The sequence below is a fragment of the Antrostomus carolinensis genome, unplaced genomic scaffold (genome assembly GCF_000700745.2).
Source record: "Antrostomus carolinensis isolate BGI_N321 unplaced genomic scaffold, ASM70074v2 scaffold17110, whole genome shotgun sequence".
NCBI lineage: Eukaryota > Metazoa > Chordata > Aves > Caprimulgiformes > Caprimulgidae > Antrostomus > Antrostomus carolinensis.
In genome coordinates this window covers 25,494-48,680 of record NW_010287917.1, presented here as the reverse complement: position 1 = coordinate 48,680, position 23,187 = coordinate 25,494, and the positions used below count along the sequence as shown (strand labels likewise).

The following is a 23,187-nucleotide window of genomic DNA, read 5'->3' as shown; positions in this document are numbered from 1 at the left end:
GTGGAGTTACTCCATGACGTCTGTCTACAGTTTCTGCTCAGTAAGCTGTGAGCTTCCACCCTGTCCTTGCTATGGCATGAATTGGCCTTTCTTTTCACTTGGTTTGGTTTTGTTTTGGCACTTTCAGCCAGGAAGCTTTTTGATGGAAGGGTGTCAGCTCACTACTGTCATCCTTGTCCCCCAGCTTGATCCTGGCCATGTTGGGGTGGGAAGATGTTTAGTGTGCTATGGCCACCATCACCCTCCCCATCCTGCTGACAAGGATTTGGCTGTCCTCTATGAGGCTGGCTGTTGGGCATCACTCCAACACCCTCTCCAAGCTATTCCAGAGATGTCAGATATGAGACTCACCTAGCTTTTTAGCCAGTTTGGCATCCTTTTTGGAGTCCACCATCCCGAAGCCGATGCTCCTGGGCTCCAGGACCTGAGCCGCCAGCTGTGGGAGAAACCAGAGAGCCCAACATGAGCAGCATTAACACCACAGGGTAGCTAAAGGGCATCATGCCCTGCCAGCATGGCACAACAGACACAAGTGACCCATATTCTGCTTTCAGGCAGCACCAATGGGTGGGATGCATCACATGCTGCCTCCCTGCTGAGATAACGCTGCCCAGAGGTCACAAGGGTTGGGTTTCTTCCCACTGTGTCGCAGCACCGAGTTTGCTGACCATACCATGTGCTGCTAACTGCTGTTTGACTCTTGGGCATTGGGAGACAGCTTCCAGCAGAATCGGAGACACCAAATTGGTCCCAGCCAAGCAGTGGGCATGGCTGGGAGAAAGACCTATGCCACCAACATAAAGCAGAAACTGTCTCCTGCCTCTGTGGCCTTTTACGGGGAAGTGTGACATTTGGGCACCATGGATATTTTAACCCTGGAAGTGCTTGGTGCCAGGCAGCAGTGGCTGCAAATTGGAAGGGATGGATGCAAGGCACATTTCCTTTGTATGTGTGATAGGATTGCTGAAGCAGGCTCCCAGCAAAATAAAGCAGAGGGACTCCTGGCTTTGAAAAGGTGATCCCTTTTTCTATGAAATGCTTTAAGTCATGTCTCCCGTCCAGGCTTCAGTGATGCCCCAGCTCCTGGTCTCCTCTTTTTCCTAAGTAAAGGAGGTTAATACCAGCCATGTTCGTGTTTGCGTCCTCACAGCTTCAGAAACCACTGCCCCCCATTCCCACCATTTGTGACGAAGGGGCCCCTTGAAGATATCGAGTTCCTGCCTGTTTTGTGAAAATAGATATGTGAGGAAAGGAGAGACTCTCTGCAAGTGCCCCACGGTGGGAGCAGCCCCGGGTGAGACCCTGTGAATTCCAGATGGGCTCTGTAGAGATGCAGTGACCCTGGGAAATGAGCTCCCTTACTCACCAGATGACTAACTTAGCCCCACCACAAGCATGCTAGAGACCCTAGAAGGTGGTAATGATGCTCTGAGGCCACCAAGCATCTGTAAGAGCCCCCTCGTCCTCTCTCTCCCTCCCTGCTCCACAAATGCCTCTGATGCTGATGGTCGTCTTACTATTACCCCTCTTAGCCCAGCCGGATGGGGGGAGGTGATGGAAATGAGGGGTTGGGGACCTCTGGGACAGGAATGTCCCTATTAGGGCACAGCTGCCTGTGCTCAGTGGTGGGAGACTGGAGGGGGGCAGAAGAAAGGCTGTGGACAGAGGGATGGTGGGCTGATTTATGATGAATGCCCTCCCCCAGGGCCTATTTTGACACCACCCCCCCGGCCTCAAAGCCGGTTTGAATGTCACCCAGCAGTGCTGGCTCTGCGGCCCCTTGGCTCCCCGTTATAAATAGTCTCCTCCTGTATCCAGCCACTGTGAGAGCGAGTGGTGATTAAAGGCATCGGGGAATAAAAGCAGTGGGGCAGCCCCCTTGCCTGCACCCCAGGGCATTGTGGGGTTAGCCAGCTCCCCAGGCTGGCAGCGCCCAGCCCTTCCCCAAAATCCCAGAGGAAACTGCAGGCACACTGGGGATCAGGGCTAAGGGACCTTGCTTGGGTGAAGGGGAGTGATGAAGAACATGGTTGTCTTCTCCCTTGCACCAAATACGTGTCCCCAGGCCTGTCCCAAAGCCCTCCAGAAGGACGTATTCTCCACTAACCATCACTGCACCACTTCAACCTTAATTCCCCTGTGGCTACTACCCTGTTGTCTTTAGGAGGAAATGCCACCATGTGAGGCAAAAGGAGTGCTCCATGTTACGCAGAAAACACACGGTCTCACCCCTCTTTCCTTGCTCTCTGCCAGTGCTTTGAAATAGCGGCAAGGCTGCACGTTCAGGGCTCGTGCTCACAGGGGGTACTGCCTGCACGGAACAGAGTAATGGTCCATGTTTGCACATCTGTTGATAAGGCAACTGAGCACTGGTCTGACTCATCTGGCATCTCATCTCCTGGCTCAGGCCATGGCCACCCACATTAAGGCACCTGAGAGCAGCTGATATCCTGCTGATGGACACCTCTTGTGAGCTCCCTAGACATCTGCAAGCATGCAGTGGTGGGAGAAGTTGTTTTCTGTTCCCCATTATGAGGATCTGCCTTTACTGGACGAAGAGATAGAGCCTGTAGGATCATCAGCTTTAGGGGACATTGTCAGCAAGTCCCTGCTTGTTGGCAGTTGTAGAGCAGCAAGAAGTTCCTCAGAGTTAACGCTTGAGGCTCTGGCTGTGCTGGGACCAGAGGTAAAACACAGAAAGCCCAAGGGAAGAAGGCTGCCCAGTTATGTCCAGTCTAGTCCATACTTGATCTATCTACTTACTTACAACTATGTTAGCCATGTGCCAACAAAGTCAAGGCACAAGTTTAAACCAAATAGTTCTTGACTCCTGCACACAGGAGATGGTTAGAGTTTCTTGGGGGTGTTTGGAGAAGCTCAGAAATGTGCCTTCATCGTGTGAGGTTGCAACACCTGCTGCAGACAAATAGTTGGGTGTGAGCGGGGATGTTTGCAAGAGAGGAGGTGTTGATTGGGAATAATGTATGTGAGCATAGGCAAGGTAGCTCTTCAAAGAGGTGTGGGTGCAGCTGTGTAGCTGTGAGCATGGGATCTTGTTGGTAAAGAGCAAATGTGTCTAGAAATTGTGGGTGGTGGGATGAAAGCCTCTGTGTAAGATTGTGGGAGTGTGCACTTTCTTAGGGATCGGGAGGCAAAAAAGGTCACGGTAATGCTGGAGATGTGCCTGTCAGCGTGGCAGGGATGTGTGCCTGTGTCTAGCAAGACTGTCTCTAGGAGGTGTAGGTATCATGGGTACAAGTGTTTGAAGATGTTCCTCTGAAGAGGCTTCTCAGGAGACCTTTGCAGGTTGTAAGTACCTATGGTGGCCTTTTCAAGTGCCAGCTATTCAAGGGCTGGACATCGCTCCTGCTCTTGCTTTCTCTATTTTCTACTGGCAGCAGATGAGTCTGACCAGTGCTTAGGTGAAGATGTATTTCCACACCTATATTTGAACCCCATAAGGCAGCAAAATATAGAGTATGCCAGAGGCACAGCAGCTTGGCTAGTTGCCCCCTGCTTATTACAGTATCAAGCATTTCTATATCCCCTTACAGTATTTTCTGATTCCATAATGCTAGTGGGATTTGAATGCAGATAATGTTTCTAATCCTGACAATCCTCTTGGCTCAGGACCTTGGGACAGAGGCGGCTGTAATGTAAGAACACAACCCCTCCTCCTCCTCCCTTTGAATTCATATCACTTGAAGTCTTCTTGGCCAGCCAGAGCCCTTGTCTTTGTGTCAGCCTCTATAGTGAGTAATTTAGCTTCAACATCTGCTTGGGCAAATGGAGGGGAGAAACTGCCCTGGAAGAAATGGACCTAACTGGTCATGTAGTCCCCGAGGTACAGAAAGAGCTTTGGGCAGGCAGATCTGGCCTAGACCATGAGCAAAGACCACAGTTGCTTGTGAGGTCATATCCCATGCCCAGTTTGCAGCCTTCCTCTCATGTGCTTGAAGCCTTTGCAATGCACACTTTCTAGTCACAGGAGCACAAGCTGTGTCCTGTGCAACCTTGGGAAAAGCAGGTGCAAGTTTGGGAGCACTCCTCCTTTTTCTCACTTCCCACAGCTAATAGCCATACTTGGATTTGGGTAAGCGTGAGGGAGTCCATGGCTCCATGGGATGTGCAAGAGGTGCCAGCCTAAAATGAAACTTGAGTACCACCAAGTAACCAAGCACCACCTCACCTTGGATGGTGTCCACAGTTACAGGCAGTCTGAATAATGGGGATGGAAAGAAACAACTCTCTGCCAGAATATCTCAGCTTCACACCTACCATACCCATCTGAACTTAAGTGTGATGCTAGGGTGCTTTTAGGAGATTTAAGAAGTCCCACAGGGTCATTCTGAAATCCTAGGTTATAGAGCAGCAGAACTGTCACTGGTATAAAGGTGCCTGGCCACGATCCTCTTCCAGCTGCAAACAACAGTGATTGTGCCAAACCTTGCATTTGGTGTCAGTTTTGCTGCTAAATAGCATACAAAATCCAGCAGAGAAGGTTACAAATAGGGATGGGTAGATGTCTCAGCATGGTCAGGTTTTTTAGTTGTGGGGTGACATTATGGCTTTGTGGCCTGGATTTCTTCCTATGTGTTCATCTTCCCCAGCTGCTCAGGCTGTTAGGCAGGGCACTGGGACATTTGGGTCTCTGTGAGAGCCATCATGAGTAAACTTCTCTTAAGCATGGGTAGCTTTCTGTTTCCCTAGCTGATAGCAGTGGAAGAACAAAACTCAAGCAATGCAAGGAGAACAACAGGAGAGAATGAGGGAATGTCCCTCAAACAATATACACCGCTCTGCTGTTTCTCTCCTACTCTCTTTAAAACTGCAGTTTCTATTGATGGTCAGAACCTGGTTGATGAAATGATGATGATTTTATATCCCAAAATGTTAGGTTTTTATTTTCAGAAGCAGCAGGAGGAGATGGCAAAAGTCTAGAGTATTTCCCCCAAAACTTTGAATCCTTATGCAGGATTCATGCCTTCATGCTGCAGATGGCTTCTCTGTTGTTCGAGCTGGTGGACAGTTTGTTGGAGAGCAGAAGGGGTATCTCTCCTTCCTAATGCTGTGCTGTCTCCTCCAACATCCCCTTGCATGCCCCACCAGCAATGTTTTGGGTCCTTGCATAATTCGGGCTGGCAAACTACAGGTCCTGAAATGTAGTGGTGGTCAAAGGGAAGGGGCAGAAGCCTGCTGAGCAGCTGCCACCAGAAAAGCCACCCTGCTGGCAGCAGAACTTGGGGAGAACATGTTGGTCCCACCTTCCTGCCCTTTTCCACCACCTGAGCTGCCCAGAGAAGCTGTTTATTGCTGAACCTGCCCTCCCAGAGGGTCGCTGCTCCACGGACTAAAAGGCAAGTCCCCAAATATGGAACACCCAAAGGTCACTCCTGCGGAGGTGGCTTTCACAGGTAATGCTCCAAGAACACCGCCCCGGGGCTTTAATTGCCGTGCAGCCGCTCAGCCCGGTCAGACATACGATGTGCTCTTTGGCTGCCTCCCTAAAGGTTTCACATAGTTAGGGCTGTATTTTTATCTGTGCTGGGCATCCCTAATTTTAGCGAGCTGTAAGTCAAAGCACAACCTCCCCAGCCGTGAGCTAACTGGGGCTGATGCCTGTGCCACCGAGCACCCATGGGTGCAGAGGCCACCTGCCACTGCTTCTGGCCAGTCCTCGCTGGCACTGCATCACACATGTTTTGCCGACTCAGCTGGGCAGCTTGCACGCCAAGGACAGCCCGGGGTGTGTGTGCGTGCGTGTGGGCATGTGCTGTCTGTCCCAGGTTGTGGGGTCTGGGACGGTGCCCAGGGGCCACCCTGCTGAGCTCCCCTTCGACAAAACAGAGACCAGAGATGCAATCTGGGAGCTGTCCTTGGCAAAAGTGAGGTCATCATTGCCTTGTTGTCTTTCTGGCCTCAGAGAGATTGCTTTGAAACTGAAGGCTGAATGCCACTGTGAAGCCTTTGCAAGCTAGTTTCTTTCAGTAGGTGCTGGAGGAGGGAAAGCACGCTTGATATTCAGCCCGTTCACCTCCGCAGACCATGGCCTCTGTCATTCCTACGCCTCCAGCTCCCAGGAACAAGCCAGTTTTTCTCGAGTTGCTGACCAAGTGGGTGTGAGCCAGTGCCTTTGGAACCCCAGAGAGCCCGGGATGCTGCAGACAGGACCCAGGAGCTTCTACCCTGCATCCGCAGAAAGGATGAGTAAGGGGGTGCCTTGTGGGAATGGAGGGGTCCTTGAGACAAGAAAAGCCTTTTACCCAAGGAGTTGAGAAAAAGGACCTGAGGTAAGCTTTAAAAACACGCAGCCTCTTTGCACAGGGTAGGAGGTGTCAGAGGTCTGCTCGCTGACGGCGGTCTGTCTCCTGCCAGGGCCGGACAGGGTTCCCAGAAAAAGAAGGTATCATGTACAGCAGCTGGCCTTGGCCAAAGCTGTGCCAGAGAGCGCACAGGAATGAGCACCATCAGCACTGCCTTGGAGGGAACGCTGGCTGTCCCAGCACTCTGGGGAGGAGCGAACGCCTGCTCTGCAGCTCCCCTGGGAATCCAGTTCTTCGCCTTGCTGCTTGTTCTATTTCCTCGGGCAAGGTTTTATCTCATGTATGTAGGTAAATCCCAATGTGGAAAGGAAAACAAAAAAGGAGAACTTGGGTCTTGCTAAGTCACTTCTTTCCTAGGCCATGGATTCCTCACCTGGGTGCCGGTTATTTAGGGGCAGAGGCTGCAAAAGGACGTCTTTGGTCGTCAAACCTGGGACCATGTCATTCAATCTCTGTCACAAACTGGTCAATGTCCATTTAAAACTTGTTGGGCTGTTTCCCCTTGATGTCTTCCTCCTCTGGTGATTAGGGACTTCCTAGTTTCCAGACTTGGTTTATTCATAGCACATTTGTCCTTAGGCTTTGTGCTTAAATAGCTCATCTCCCTCTGGGGTGTTTAAAGAGAATTATCATATCCCCTTTCCACTCTCCCCACAAACGAAGCTCAGGCATGAAGGAAGGGTAGTCACAGGTTTTGATAAGTTTGGTTTTAGATGAAGGACACTGGCAGATCAAGCTCTGGAGTAAGGTCATGGTGGGTGAGCAGAGCACGGCCCACCATACCCGCTCTGCCTGGCAGAGCAGCAGCTGCCGCAGCCCGTGGGCAGGTTCCTGAGAAATGTCAAGGTCTGGGATGGAGGAGAACATGAAATGGTATCTATAAACACCACACATGTCCACTGAGTAGGCGAGTGCGAGCTCAAGCTAGCCCTTTTGAGGCCCTCTACTCAGGATGGGGCAAAGGCACCTTGTTATACTAAAATGAGACCCTACCTCCTGGGAACCAGCCCAGCAGGAAGGCATGGAAAACCCTTGCTGGCACATTTTTGGGAAGCTGACTAGTGTGGCAGCATGGCCAAGACCTAAGAGGATGGGCTTCTCAATGTTTTTCCTCAATTGCATTTCTGAAGGGAGGGGTGACACAGAAGGAGTCTCCATGCAGCTTAAGGTCTTGCATGGCACCTACAGAGGTTGTCTGCTCTCCAACTAAACAGTGAGAGGAGCTTCTTCTGCCAGGGCTCAGAAAGTCTGCAAAGCCCAAGCAAGCTAGGCCTTGCACTGTGTCAACAAGCAAACCCAAGCTCACAGGAGTCTGCCATGTCTCCAGGTGACACCTGCCATAAAAGCTGGGTCTCTGGATGAAACCAGCTCGATTTTCTTTAGATCCTGGGATTACAGGTGGTCTCTTCTCCGAGACCTGCTGCCAGTACACCTCTCTCCAATCCTATTTTAGCAGCTGAGAAGGGTGCCTTTTGAAGAGCAGTATGGCTATGAAAGTGGGGTCTTATTCTCAATGCTGCTCTTGCAGCCAGTCCAAACTCACTTCTGGGAGCTGGTGGAGGGGCTTCAAAGAAAGAAACTGGGCAATAACAGGTAAAACACCCCTGGAAATTTTTTCTGCCACTGTTATACAGAAAGACCAAATCACATACTTGGCCCTGGATGTCAATGTGCCCATCTGCGAAACAAGGAGGTTTCTGTAACATCTTTTTGTGACTGGCGTGTCAGTGAGTTAAATCCTCCCAGTTGCTACTGCTAAAAATCAGTGCTCTGCTGGCTGTTGATGAATCGAGACCTACTTAAATGGTCTCAAAGGGCAAAGTAATCAGTGCACACTTTTTCCTTTTCTTTGCCTTCCTTATTTTTGCATTAACTTACCTGTAGTGGAAGCCACTGCTTTAGTAGCCCTGGAAACCAAAACACCTTTTTTATTACAGGTATGTACAAGGCACTTGCACTGTAGGCTTCTGCACACACTTATCCATCCAGGTGTGCCTCGTCTCTCACCCTGAGGTTGTTCTGTAGGGATCTAGAGATCTGGCAGTTTCTGTGACACTCAGTGAATGTGTCTTGTATAATGTGTCTACCCAGCCCAGGAAATTGTGTTGAGGCACTGTCTCATGAACATGCCCATTTTCAAAGAAAAAGACTGAAATCCAAGTCTATGAAGCAAACAGAGAAAGACACTTAAAGAAAGGGCTTGGTTTGATTTTTATATCGATAATGATATGATATTGATACTCTGCCTAGAGATGATGATAAACTAGAGTCTCATCTCCAGGTTCCTATGAATTTCTGGGACAAACTACATAGACCTAAACCTGTAAATCTTTTTTTCTCTGTTGCATCAGAAGCAGAGGACTTTTTGCTGTACATTACATGGCTCTGAACTCTCATGAGAATGTCTGCTCTCAGGAGATTTCAAGACCATGCGAGTGGAACTACCCCAAACCCAGCTCATCATGCACCAGTTTTTCCATAATGAGCTGGAAGCTGCAGTAGTTTCAACACTTGAAAACAAATCCTTGCTTTCAAGTCAACTGGAAGGTGGACCTTACATCCAGTTTAACCCTCACCTTTTACTGGATTCAAAATCTCTCTTGCTCTCTCACACCACAGGGAGCTACTGGCCGTGGTTGGGCACTGGGAGGATCTCGTGCAGTGTAATCTCATGGATTTATATTCCCAGGTTTGTAGGAGAAATTTTCCCTTGTGTTACAGAATTGGCCAAATATGTTAAGGAGTTTCACATTGTTCTGTCTTTTATTGCTGGAGGCCAGGCTGATCCTGCACCTCATCTGGAAAGGGGAGTACCACGTCCCTCTTCTCTTACCTCTAATCAGACTGGTTTGTGCTAGGGCAGTTCTCCATGAATTTTTAGCCCAGGGACACTGTTGCATTGAAAGGCCTATAACATCTGGACTTGACAAACCTCTTTTTTTTTAAGGATGTTACACGTGCACACTGATGACATGGGAAAAATTAGAGGGGAACCAGGACTGAGCGAGTTTCAGCAGAGGAGAGGGTAACGGCGTGCATTTCAGGCAGCCTACTATAGTAGTAAGAAAACCTCAGTTGCTGGAGAGAGCTTCTCAGGTGCAAAAGGAAACCCCCTAAACCCCACTGCTCATTATTCTTGCTGTGTGATTCCTAGAGACAGGGGCTGGCCCAATGGAGGGGGAAGCTATCCCGATATTTAAGAGATTCAGAGATCAGAGGGAGAGGGAAGAAGGTCTGAGAAGTGGTGTTATGAGACATGACGAAATATGGTAGGGAAGCTCCAGAGGAGAAGAAAAGCAGAACAAATATTTCTCAGTTTCACTGCTTTGGTCTTTTCCTCTTTTGCCCCTTTTTCATTAAAGCTGAGATCTTTTAGAACAAGTAGCTTTTTTTCTTACTTGTCTGTTAGATAATTATTGCGAAGCCTTGTGCCTGGCTGTTTCAACTGTGGCTTCTTCAATGTGCTCACCTCATGGGGCCTGCAGCGCTCTTGTAATCATTGCCACAGAGGAGGAATAGCTGCTGCTAGGTCTGGGACTGCCTGGTTCAACCTCTACATTGCCCTGTACAGAGGCTTTTCCCCACTTGAAGCTGCAGGTGCTTTTCAGTAGTTGGTGGAGCGCGGTGAAGTCATAGGAGAAAGGCAAGGAAAGGAGAAGAGCCCTTTAACCTGAGCTGTGAAACAGACCATGCACCTGCTGTCTGCCCTGGTTTGTTTTATAACAATCCTTCCCCAACCTTTTTCCACCCTAGCCAGAAAACAGTAGGCAGCTGCATCTCCAGTCATTGCTTTGACTATTTTCCTGACAGACTGACCCAACAGCACCCAGCTTTCCCACCTTGAGCTGAGGGGCTGCCACCGCCATCCTTGGAGCTGTTGTAATGCACAAAGGTTGGTCCACAGAATGGCTCCAGAGGGGCTTGCTTGTCACCAGACCCTGGTAGCACCCAGAAGTGTAGGTGACAGGAGTTGTCAGGGCTGCTTCATGATGGTCTTCACCTTTGTTCCCCTTCTAAATTGGAAAGGGACCCTGGGCCGTGTGGCAACCTGGTCACAGTTCCCAATACTGCAGGGAGCTGAGGACCCCATGTGCTGTCCCACCATAATACCAGCTTAATGATGGCATCCCTTTTCTGGTGACATCTGGTGTGCTTTGACAGTGTCAGTCAGTCCTGCATGCTGGGCTTTTGTCCTGGGAAGGAATTTTTTCCCATCATATCACTGTCTCCTTGGTCTGCTGTTTGTAGTTATGGTCTGGTAAGGTCCTTAAATGTGTGCTTAACTTTACACATGTGCTGTCAGGTTCTCAGCTTGATTTCCTAAGGATATGAGACCCATGTGATTCTCTTCTCTCTCCCCCAGGTCTGTCTGTCAGCTGCCTCCCCTAATAATTTTTCTAGCTATTGTCCCTTTTCAGCCAAATTTTCCAGTGGCAAGGATCTCAGCATAATAAAGTTATTGCAAGTTTTGTGAAGAGGAAGGACTTGGAAGGTAAGAGTCTGAAGTGCTCTGGAAGAAGGAAATGTTACCACATGAGCTCAACCCCTGTTAGACACCAGAGAACCCAGGTAAGAGAAAGCATCATGGGCTCCTCACTTGTGGGAGAAGCTCCAGTCAGAGCTTGTTACTGACCATGAGGTACATATTTCAAGGAAACCATGCTCGTGGTCAAGGGACAATGTATTTCTAGATTGGAGGAGTGTCTGCCTACTCCTGTTTTGCCCTTCTTGGGTACTGTGTAGCTGTGGATTTTTTCCACATACTGAAGCCTAACTGATGGCTGGATCTGCGGTGAAGAAGGAACTGGTCAGTACTGCTGGGACTTTTGCTTGCTTCAGCAATATGCCATGGCATCCACTACATCTGGGAGTTTCTCTTAGCAAATTTGCAGGAACTCGAGCATTGAATCTCTCTTATTCTTTTCTTGGCATGTAAAATATTTCTTCACATCTTTGTCTTTGAAATCATAAATTTCTTATAAAGTATATGTGGGAGAAACAGAAAGGGTAGAATATTTGAGTTTTTTCAGGGGGTTTTTTGTTGGGTTTTTTTTTCTGGACTTAATATCCATTAAGCCCATTTCCTGCCAGGTGCATGAGCACTCATGTTCATCAGGCAATAGGACATAATAACCCTTAACTACCCAGCTCAGATCTTTGCTTAGCTCCACACCTGCCTGTGATTTGGATGAAGGCTCCCTGTTATTCCTAGTGATGGAGACCAGTGCCATTTTATGGATGGGAGGCTAAGGACGTGATGTTTCCCAGGCCGTGGAAGCAACACCTCTTGTTATAAGTCAGTAGATAAATTCTCAGTACAGTAAGATAGAAAAACATGAGATGCTCCAGAAAGGCATCTTACCACAGGCAGCGCCCTACGCCAGGTACTCCCCAGGCTGGCCAGCAGAGAACACCAAGTGCTGGAGTGTTTGCCTGTTAGATACCTTATTTCAGGCATAAGGGACCTTCCGCACTCTGAACCCTCTACTGAAATTAGATACATAGAGCCTTTCTGAGTGAACTTTTCCCAAGTTTGGCTGGGAGAAGAGGCCCCATCACTGCTCCTGCGCCTACCCAGCAGCTCACTACTCCAAGTAGTTGCTCAAATTACAGGAGAGCTGGGTTCAGCTTCTGGCTGCCTTCAGGGAGACGGATCCCAGGCAGTTCATCTCTCAGGTGAAAGGGTCCAAACCTCAGACACCGAGTCACTGCAGACAGTGCTTTCCCTCTCCCTGTCCTGGTGAACACATGGTGAAGTCCCACAGCTGGATGGGCTCTGGTAAGGGATATTGAGAGTGAGCCCCGTGGCACAACACATTATGGTTTGGGGTGAGGGAGGTGAACGCCGTCACAAGAGGGAACAGATTACAACCTGCCTTGCCCTTTCACCAGTGCTCCCATGGTTGAGTTAGTACAGAAACTGGGAGCACTAGCACCCTGCTGGGCTGTGTCCTAGGCAGGATAAGACACATCCTATCTTCTCTGTTGCCTTCTGAGACCCTCTCCCCATCTGCTTCCTTCGGGTGACAGAGGCAAAAAGGAGTGCTCAGTCTGCAGATTGCTCTTGTGCTTAGGCTGTCAGATTGCTGCTGCTGCAGTTCCCAGTCCAAGGGGGGGACTGTGAAACTCTGAGACACGCACTGAATCAGCATTGCAAGTGCTTGGGAAATTTTGAGGTCAAAGCCACAAGTGCCAGTTGCTGTGTGGCACGGTTAGCCAGTAGCTGAGCATTAGTGGACTGCAGTACTACAATTATGTAAAGTCTGCTGAGGATCTAATCCTCAAACTCTTGCCCAAGGTCACATAAGAAGTCCATGGCAGAGAGACAATTAGAAACCAAATCACCAGAGTCCTAAACTAATGTACTCACTGCTGAATCAAACCCTGTGAAATAAAAGCTTTAAACCAGATTATATTGCAGCCATGGCACTCTTGATACAGCTGATTGTTAACATGGGCATAGGTGTCATGGGGACTAAAACTGATAGTACACAACAGATACCTGCTTCTGTCAGAGTTCTATAAATACATATTTAGCAACTGCTTGCCATCTATTGAGCATGAAATAGCCATCTGATTAAATAACAATGCAATTATACTACCAACCATAAACATTTCAACTGGAGTTCCAGCATTACTTTTCCTATTCTTTGCCACATGTTATTTTATTGCTCACCTGGAGCAAGTAACTGTTTCTGGACAAGTGAGTAAAATTTGGTTAGTTTTTCAATCTTTCTTGTTATCAGGCTTGCTGAAGAGGTCAGTAGACTTTGAACTTGACATTGGACTTTTTCAGGTCCTAGACCTCAGCAAGTGTATTTTCTAATTCACATATGCTATACTGCTAGGGGTGCAATGCATTTTCTCTCTGGATCTGATAAATAAAGCTTAAGTGTTTCTTCTACAATTCTCACTTTCTTCCCAAATGTGTCTTTTAGTTAAGAGGGTCCTTGGTAGGAAATGAGCACCTAACAATTCAGGCTTGCAGTTGTTTGATTCCCTAGATTATAGCTAAACTACGAGAAAGAATGCTATGAATCTACTTCACAATTTTTACCACAGTTTATTGTACTGGGGCTTAATTAATCTCATTCTTTCACCAAAAAATTAACAACGCCATTTTTTTCCAGCACAGAAGTGAATGGTTGCATTAAGAAGTGGCTACAGACTAATTCCAAGCAGGCAACCAAGTGTCCGAAACACATAAAGAGATTTAATCCTGCACTCATGAGGAGGTTTTGAGATGGGAAGCCCATTTGCAGCAGAGTTTGGTAAGGCTTCTTGACTGGTTACTCCTAATGGGGTAGCAAGTGGGACTGAATTCAGAATACAAGGGGGATACTGGCTTGCACAGAGTGAAAAAGGATGTAAAAATTTTAAGTTACAGACTCATTTCTGTGCTGAGTTTTGGGAAAGCTCAGGTGAGCTGAGTTGATGTTGCTGAGGTTTGCAAGGTTACTCGCTATTGCCTGGGTTTCTGACACGCAATCTGAAAAGCATATTTCCCAACCAACAACTCAGAAGAGCACAAAAGAGGCTTTTTCCTGGGCTTCACAGCACCCAGAGGCTAACTCAAATCCAAGTAAACAAACCTAAGTTTTTGGGTGATCAGCTCCCCCAGCACAAGACCCTTTGTGGGTCTTCTCCCATGACTCTTCTCCAAGGCTCCAAACAATGCTGAGGTATCAACCCTGGCTGGGACATGCAGCAGCGCTTACCTCCAGGACCATCTCTGTCATCTGGAACTGCTTCTGGGAGACCTTGTCAGAGCTCACAGGCTCGTGGAAGAGCAGGCAGAGCATGTCGTACTTCTTCAGGGCCTGCTTGTAGTTCTTCTCATTCAGGTCGATCACTCGGTCTTTCCCATCATAAGTGGGGAAGTTCAGTCCCTCTTCTGCCTTGCAGCAGAAAAGCAGGTAAAAACCTGCCAGGATCCAGCAAGTTGCCTTCATAGGGGAGCCCTTGGAGTGCAGCGGAGGACGAGTAAACGTCCCCCTCCTTCTTAATTTGGGAAGAGGTGAAGTTTGAACTGAGTTTCTCTTTCTGACGCTTTCCTAGTAATCAGCCCAAAATCTGCAAGGCTGGTGGGGAGCAGCAAACTCTGCTGTCCTGGGCTCACAACAAAGAGACAGACAGGAGAAGCTGTCAGGCCAAGCCCTGGATACCTTACATAGCTGTGTCCAGCTCCCGTGTCATTAGGAACTCCATTTTTAGGAAGCAGTTGTTTCAGGCTAAAAATAAACCCTGCAATGAATAAAAAGGACAGATATGACACCATTGAGGGACTTGCTGGCACTCTGCATCATCTGAGAGGGAGCGAGCAAGAGGGAGGGAGTGGAAGATGCCGATGCTGGGAATATGCAGGCAGGGTTTGCGAAGGGACAGACTTTGCTTGTAGAGAGAACCAAGGCACAGCCTGTCCTACTGGGGCTTAACAAAAATAGAAGGGATTTACTGCATTTTTTAATAAGGGTACCTTTCTTTGTAACCCCTTGGGCATCACAGTGATTAAGCTTTGGATAACAGGTTTTGGATTAACCAGTTTCAGAGCTTCAGCAGCAGCTCTAGAGGAAAAGTCCCGTTTCCTCAGCAGCAAAGGAGGTGAGTGCTCATGGGACTCCCTCCTCCTCCTCCTGCCTGGGAACTGCTTACTGACATTCAAGCTCTTTTCTCAAGCACCTTCTCTGCTTGCAGGGTACCAGGAGAATTGGTGACCCTTGAACCTGTAATCCTAAAGCAGAGGGAAACTTATGTTACAACCTCCCATGCCCACATAGGTTACCAAGCCCCATACATTGCTGGTGACTGGTTAAAACCTTGTCATACTAAGGGGAAAGAAGGGCAGGGGGCAGTGCCCAAGCCAATGCCTGGAGGTAGGGCTCTTCTCAAGATGATGGACAGATGCCACCATTGCTGTTGGCCTCCCAGCCAATGGGACCTGCCTGCTGGCCTGGAGTGGGTTTTTCACAAAACCCTGTTGCATTTCCCAGCAATTGATCCTGCATATCCTTTCCTCTCCATTTCCTGGGAGCGGTGACCGGCTCCCCCTTCCCTGGGAACTCAACACTGGTTGCTGCTTTGCTGCGTTGCCTGCCCCACGCTGCTGGGGCATGAGGGTTCGGTGGCACAGTCTTTCACCGCTTCCCCTCCTCTTCCCCAGGGTGTCACAGCTGCCCCATGACTGGCAGCGACAGGCAGGTGGAGGCAGGCCAGCTGGCCACACGCCAGCACCAGGGCTGGCACGGGTCCGCTGGAGAAGGCATGCTGAGGGGCTGGCAGAGAATTTGACAGGGAGCATGGGTCTCCTCCCCCTGCCAAAGTGATGTGCAGACAAGTGACCTTATCAGGCCTCCTTCTTGCATGTTGCTCCACCACAGCCTTGCTCCATCCACATCAAGGAGGAGATGATGACATGATGTCCCTTCTTGGTGCATGCAACTCTCGCTTCAACCGACCGTTCCCATTTAATTGTGTGGCTGGGATTATTTCAATGTTTGGGGTGAAAGGCGAGCATTACTTAGCAGTTATAGAATCATCCTAGCATTATAGAGTAATTTATGTTGGAAAAGACCTTTAAGATCATTGAGTCCAACTGAAAACCTAACACTGCCAAGTCCACCACTAAACCATGTCCCTAAGTGCCACATCTACACATCTTTTAAATACCCCCAGGGATGGTGACTCAGCCACTTCCCTGGGCAGATTATACCCATCTCCTGGGTTACTTAGGAGCACACATGCCCTCAGCTTTCACTTCCAACCTGAACAGCTCACAACATACTGACTGAAATTCTGTGGGCAACAATTTCCAAGTCTGTCTTATTTCCAATGCCTCCTCTTAGTTTCTGCTCATGCCTTTTCAAAAGTTCAACATTTGCCTGCAACTTGATGATGAAGTCTGAGGAATGTGGGTAGAAGCCAGAGCAAGACAGCCTCAGAAATACACTCCCCATAGGTATCCTTCAAGGGAGGTAATTTCTAGAGGGAGATGTGACAAACCTGGATACGTCTGGTTGCTTTCAGAGAGAGACACAGGACTTGTGTCACAGTGGGTGGCAATGGCTGGCTAGGCTTTTGCTGCATGTTTAGGCTGTAAAATACACAACCGAGCTTGTGGGCTGACCAGGCACACATCAGGTTGATTGGTTGCCTTTGAAGGACTCCATGGATTTGGGGTGCAAGGAGCAGGCTTCCACTGGCATCAGAGTGTGTTTTAAAGTAGGCACACATTGGACAGGGCTGTAAAAATTAAATGTTCACAGCAACTTCAAAATTGGTTTCCGAGGCTCCTGCCCTCCTTTTATTCTTGTAGCTCTTCAACAATTGCTCCACTTTCATATCTCTCAAACTATTTTTGAGGCACTTTCTCTCTAGTCTGAATAACTTTTTAATCTGCCTAAAAATAGACACAATCCAATTTTCATTTTCTCCTCTTTTTGCAGTAAAAAAAAAAAAGGAACAAAAAGGCTTTTTATTCACAAAAAGTGTGGCCTTGTCAGCCCCAGATATATCTATTTTATCTGCCCTTGGCATAAGTAGCAAAGTTCTGTGACTATTAGGCTTCACCTCTGCTCTGAAGGGAATTACTCCAAGAGACCAACACTGTATATCATGGTCACTGGAGACCCTGTCTCTTTGTCTCTCCACTCAAAACTTCAGTGGGACTGCTAGTGCTAAATCCAGAGGACATTTTGGGGCAGACTCACTGTCAAGAAAAGGACAGTGTGTGGACCTGATGGGTTTGGGGAACCTGAGTTTTTTTGAAGGCCCATTTCTGTAGGACCATGACAAAAGGTTTCTCTACGTGCAAGATCCTTACCCATAGGGTGAGAGCAATAGCAGCCCCCCATAGGAGGGCAGGATGAGGGGGACAAAGAGCTTTTCTGTGAAATTTCAGATTTTGGATTCACAGGTTCATGACAAATACCTTGTGCTATCTTTCTGAATCATCCAAGGTCTTCCTGATCCCATTTAGCTACCTGTGGTTGCAAGATATTTGTTTCTGTGGCCAGCACCATGCAAGGAAATTATCTGGTCGGCACTGTGTGCTGGGACATTTCCCCATCAGTTCATTCCCTGGCAAAGCTGGCATCTGTTAGTCTCTGATATAAGTTGAGTGCAAGGCTCAACCTCCCAACTCCGACTCCTTAAACATCTTTTAGTCCTGCCTCTAGAAATCAGTATGATGCTCTTCCCTGGTGAACCATTCCACCGTCCACCTAAAAGCTCGCTGAGAAATGAGCCTGTAGGGCTCCATACCCATCCACCTGGGCAACTGCCCATGTCGTTCAAACAACCTTCAGAACTGACCTCAAAACTTCAGGTGAAGAAAGAGAGAATTAAAGGAAAAGCTTGCTGTTGGTTTATCCACTATTCTAGACTCTCTGGGATATATTCACTGAGCAAAATCCTGGCTCCAGGGAATTAGGTTGCAAACCCACCCCTGACATGCATTGAAGTAGGATTTTACTTTGTTTCTTTGAGTTTTGTGTGGATAGGGAGCCAGTAAGAGAAATACAACAGAAGTGCTCAAAACAGTACAATCTCAGCCCTTCACTTCAGGCCTTCAGAAATGCAGGGTGGGGATGTAGGACAAATCTTAGTGATTTTTTTTTCTCCTTGTATTAGAAATTAGGGATATCCACTTGCTGCCCCTCCCTCCTGGCTGCTGCAGCCGCTCTCCACACTGCCATTCTCACCTTCGTTGTCCTTTCTATCTCACACCACAAAAGAAGTCCCCAGCCACTGCTGATCCAAATGCTTCCGTGAGCCTTTTTTTCCAGGGCTTCAGGATTTAAGGTTCTGCTTTAGCTAATCTCTTTTCAAGCTTCTAAGACGTTGTATGTTTTGCAAGATAGGAGTATTCAGAACATATGCCTTTCACCACCAGCTAGCCAAGCAAGGTCACAGCTCATAATAACTTTGAGTGTACTGCTGACATTAGGGTGGAAGCCTCAGGTATGCACTGAAGCTTTCTAAGGAGACTGAGGAGATCACTATCATCTCAAGGAAAGCTCTGCAGTGTGAGAAAACCTAGTTTTCTCTCCCTTCCCTTCAAACCTGAAAGGTAGCATGTCCGTCTCGGTGCTTTACATTGCCTGTCCTCTAATGCAGTCATGTCATGATGGCAAGTACAAGGCAGAGAAGTTGTATCACTGATACTCCTTCCCTTTTATTCCTGTTTTAAACTGCCAGAGATCTTTGCATATTTTGACCGAGGTGTCCTGAGACCTGCCATGTGATAAGAAATGCTAGAAACCCTCCTGTTTTCTGACACACAGACACTGTTTTTGACGAGGAAAACAAAACACAGCACAGATAAAAGCACTTAGACAAAATCATACAGAAGTCGTAAAGGGAAGGTCAATGAGGTGACTCTGAAGTCCTGACTGACTCTGAGCCACATAGTGTCTCTGTTCATTGACATTTTAATAAAGTCTTGTCTTTTTTAGACCTCATGTCCCCCGGAGCCAAGTTGCCACCAAGTGCCACCTTATGGGGATCATTGCACCTCTCTGTCTTTGGGAGCTAGTCTGGTACCTGTGTCTTATACAGGTCAGAAAGTAGTTTAGAAGGTCAGAACTGGGACTGTCCCAAAAGGATTGGGATAGTTACCTCCTAATACATTTCTAATCTAAAACATGGTGGCAGGGTCCAGGGAAGGTATGACGTTGCAAGATGCTTAGGCACTAGACTGATGGGGTTTTAGGCAGGCAGACAGCCTGGACCAGGCCTGGAATCCTGAAGACTTTGGCATACTGGAAAGCTGGAGAAGGGACACGGCTGCTGCTGGCTGAATTTTCAGGAGAGCTGGTTCAGAGATCTGGCCAGGCATGTTCCCCTGAGAGATGCTGAGAGCTGAGCTCTCTGTGATCTCTGTGGAAACGCGGTGGTCCAGAGCCAAGCCCTGAGCTGGTGTGAAAGCACGGCCCAGCGCTGCTCCCCTGAGAGCTGGGGCATGAATGTGTGCAGGCTGAGCTCTGGCCCAGGCACCCCAGCAATTACTAATAATATAGTAATAATATAATTACTAATAATCACAAAATCATAGAATGGTTTGGGTTGGAAGGGACCTTCCACTAGACCAGGTTGCTCAAAGCCTCATCCAGCCTGGCCTTGAACACTTTCAGGGAGGAGCAGCCACAGCTTCTCTGGGCAACCTGTACCAGTGTCTCACCACCCTCACAGGAAACAATTTCTTCCTAATAACCCATCTAAATCTCCCCTCTGTCAGTTTAAAGCCATTACGCCTTGTTCTGTCACTCCCTGCCCTTGTCAAAGTCCCTCCCCAGCCTTCCTGTAGCCCCTTCAGGTGCTGGAAGGCTGCTATAATTTTACTAAATTTTAGTTAGTAAATTACATAATTTACTATAAGAAAAAAAAATAAATAAACTACATGTTCTAACACAGTTTGTTCCCTCCTGGAAATGCTTGGGGCACATAGAGTCTGGCCACTTCCATCAGTTCCCTTCATTTTTCTTGGTGGAGGTGGGATCACTGGACTCCTGCCTAGCTCTGGCCATGACTGGTATGTCCAAGCATACGTCTGTGTTTCTGCCTGCACGCGCCCATGCACACATTAACCACCAGCGCTGCTTCCACCCAACCCTCCAGGACCAGTGTCTAAAACAAGGATCCTGCACCATACAGGATTGGGGTGGCCAGATCTGGGGTGCCACTTGCACCTCAGGTTTCTCCTAGCCATGAGAACATTGGTGTATTTAATAACATCTTGATGATTGGAGGGGTGTTTAATTTAGCGGCGTGGCGCCGGCGGCTGCTGACGGAGCTGTGCCCAGCAGATTTACACCTGTTGCAACTGGAGTGGCAGCTCATTTCTCCTTCTCTCCCATCCTCCTGTGCTGCCCCTCAAAACCTTCCCCCTCCCCTGCCTGGACCGTGACGCCTGCCGAGGTGCAGCTGGCAGGGCTGAGCTCACTGGGGTGAGCTCACTGTGCCACCAGGAACCTCATTCCTTTTGGATGATGAGCTGGACAAGCTTAGCGTGCTCCTTAATTTTGTAAGGGGACAGAAAGGATTTGCTGCTCTTGAATTTCTGCTCCATTTTGACCTCCTTCTTCTCTAACGGGACTTTGTACAGCCTGGGATGGCCTTGAATCCCTCTAAAAAGTCTGTTGGCACCTGTCAGGCATGTGCATTTCTAGGGTGAATAGCTGTCCCGGCAGTGCCGATGTCTTACAGTCCTTTATGCATGCTCTGAGCATGCCCTTTTTGTTTTTTTTCTTTAATGTCAGGTAATCCTTTTTATTCTGATTCTTCTATGTGAACAAGCCTTATTGGCAGCAAACCCACTGAAGATATTGTTATGAAGCTCGGGTACAGTTACACAGCATTCCAAAGCATTCAGAAGTAATGACTTGAGTATCCCTTTCCCTCAGATCATTAAGTCAGTCTAGAAAGCAGGAGATCTAAGAAGCATCTTGCTTGTGATATTTTTCCCCAGCATGGCAGTTTCTGGGTGTCTGTGCTCAAGCTTTTACCTGCAGCCACAAACAAGGGAAAAACTTCTTTGTTAAAGCTTTTCTGTTTGAAAACAGGAGCTGAAATGCTTGAGTAATGGTGTGAATCCTGACACCAAGAGCCACAGAAGGACCTGGAAATCAAAAACTGTATGAAGTTATGGTAGAATTTAGCAAAAAGGTGGACATCTTGCCTTGCTCCTTAGGGATGGGTGAAAACAGTTCTTGCAGCTGATGGTGGGAAGAAGCATGTCTTCTGCCTTATTGAAAATGGGCTGCTACCAGCAATTAAGGGTGGCCAGCAGCTTTTTGGCTGGAGGAAACATCTGACAGCTCCTTTATGAATCTTTTTGCACCACTCTTTAGAAATTGTCACCCATGCTTGACAAGACATTGGCCTGTGCTGCTGTAGAGTCTCCTTATCCTGGGACAGACCACTTCTGAGTCTCATGGTGCGAGGTGGGGAAGTAGAAGCTGAGATTCTACCTGGTGAGGCTGAATGCTCAGAGGAGCCCTGCTAGAAGGAAGAGATCCCAGCAGCAGTGTCCTGCACCAGCCCTGTCCTGGGACACATGAAAAAAAAGCCCAACACACCCAAAACCAGGCAGCCAGCACTTTCCTGGAGAAAAGGTAGTAGCTGTATCTCTCCAAGCCTGGGGACAGCACACAGAGCACAGCTTTGCTTTTCTTTCTAACCCGAGGTTTCCATCTAAGCACCACCTGGCAGCACCCCCAAGCTGCAGCCTGGGCCGTGGTTTCCATAAAGGGCTGCTGGGTTCACTCGTATTTATAACGCTTGCCTCAGCTGTGGAGTGCCAGCTCGCAGAGGTCAGCTCTTCCCCGGGTCCGGGGAGTCATTCCACACGGTGTGCTCCTGTTTCCATCCCCGTGTGCCAAGGGGCCTCCCACCTGCCAGCAGACAAGACCCGGGGGTGGCCAGGTGGGGGGCACAGCAGAACAATCCAGGGGAAAAAAGGGGACCAGGCAAAGGGGGTGCACAAGAGATACAGTGTTTGTTTTCTTGTGTAAGGTCTCAAACATATAAGCCATCTCTAGTGGTCCAGGGAAAGTCTGAGCTAACACATCGCTGTGGGAGACAGGCAGTCCCCAGGTCAGTGAAGAGTTTTCTTCTTCAGTTGCAGTTTAGTAGGCACCATCAGTAAGGAGAATCTCAAAAACCAGGGCATGGCTTTTGCACTGGACATGGCTTGGACCTTTCTTCTCTAAGTTCATCAAAGAGGTCTTTGGACCTACTTGTGAAGCTACCAGCTGTATAAAGTGGTACACTGCAAGTGGAGTTGTACCCAAGAAAAGATGAGACCACCAGATGCCAGTCTGTGGCCCACATTCAGATATTCATCATGGTTTGACAGGGAGAGCAAACTATGACATTGCTCTCAACAGGTTCCTTACTGAGTGCTGTGGCCCTAGTGAAGGCTGGAGACCCCTGAATGGGGTGTATTTTGGTGGGCAGGAGACACAAGTCAGCTTGGAAGATGTGACAGGTTTAGGTAAGAAGTGAGGTTGTATGTTGATGGTGTTCTTCGTCCTCTTCTGTTTCACAGCACACGTGCAGTTCAGGAACCAGTGCTGCAAACTGGGCTCTTCCGCCTCTTGGGAGCCGCACGTCACGACTGTGTGTAGCATCTGCAAGCTGAAGGCTGCAACTAAGCTCCTACAAAGCTCCCCGGATTAGCAGGTGTGGATATACAAGGCAGGGACAGAGTAATTTGAGCTGGAGTTGGTGTTAGTTAGTGCCGTCAGGCAAATGTCATATGTGAAAAGAGGATCTAAAATGATCTAGCACAGCAGTTTGTGCTCAGTTCTTATGGCCAGTAGCAGGAAACAAAGGTAGCTATATTTTAGTAAATATACCTGATCCCCAGACTTCCTTGCTCAAGATCTTTTTCTTGTCTTTTTTATTTCCCCCCCTTCCTTTTTTTCTATGCAGTATTTTGTTTATTTGTTTGTTTGTTTGTTTTCCTTTCTTTCTGTTTCAATCTAGTACAGAGGGAAATATTCCCAGGAGGATTACAGAGCTTTCCTTATGCTCTCTGGGACGTCTTGACAAAGAGAGAAGGCTCCAGGGAGACCTTCTAATGGCCTTCCACTACCTGAAGGGGCTACAGGAAGGCTGGAGAGGGACTTTTGACAAGGGCAGGGGGTGACAGAACAAAGGGTAATGGCTTTAAGCTGGAAGAGGGTGGATTTAGATGAGCTATTAAGAAGAAATTCTTTACTGTGAGGGTGGTGAGACACTGGCGCAGGTTGCCCAGAGAAGCTGTGGCTGCCCCCTCCCTGGAAGTGTTCAAGGCCAGGTTGGATGAGGCTTTGAGCAACCTGGTCTAGTGGAAGGTGTCCCTGCTGATGGCAGGAGGGTTGGA

At 48.3% G+C, this 23,187-nt stretch overlaps 1 protein-coding gene across 1 annotated transcript in view; it reads right to left on the bottom strand.

Moving 5' to 3' along the window:
* LOC104522569 (calsequestrin-2) overlaps positions 1 to 14,449 on the bottom strand; it is a 33,110-nt gene extending 18,661 nt beyond the window's left edge. Inside the window, exons 1-2 of the mRNA XM_010164903.1 lie at positions 14,042 to 14,449; positions 352 to 436 (exon numbers count right to left, since the gene is read on the bottom strand). Coding sequence (XP_010163205.1) covers positions 352 to 436; positions 14,042 to 14,275 — 319 coding nt within the window. The 5' untranslated portion in view covers positions 14,276 to 14,449. The remainder of the gene's footprint in view (positions 1 to 351; positions 437 to 14,041) is intronic.
* Between the last annotated feature and the right edge of the window lie 8,738 nt (positions 14,450 to 23,187).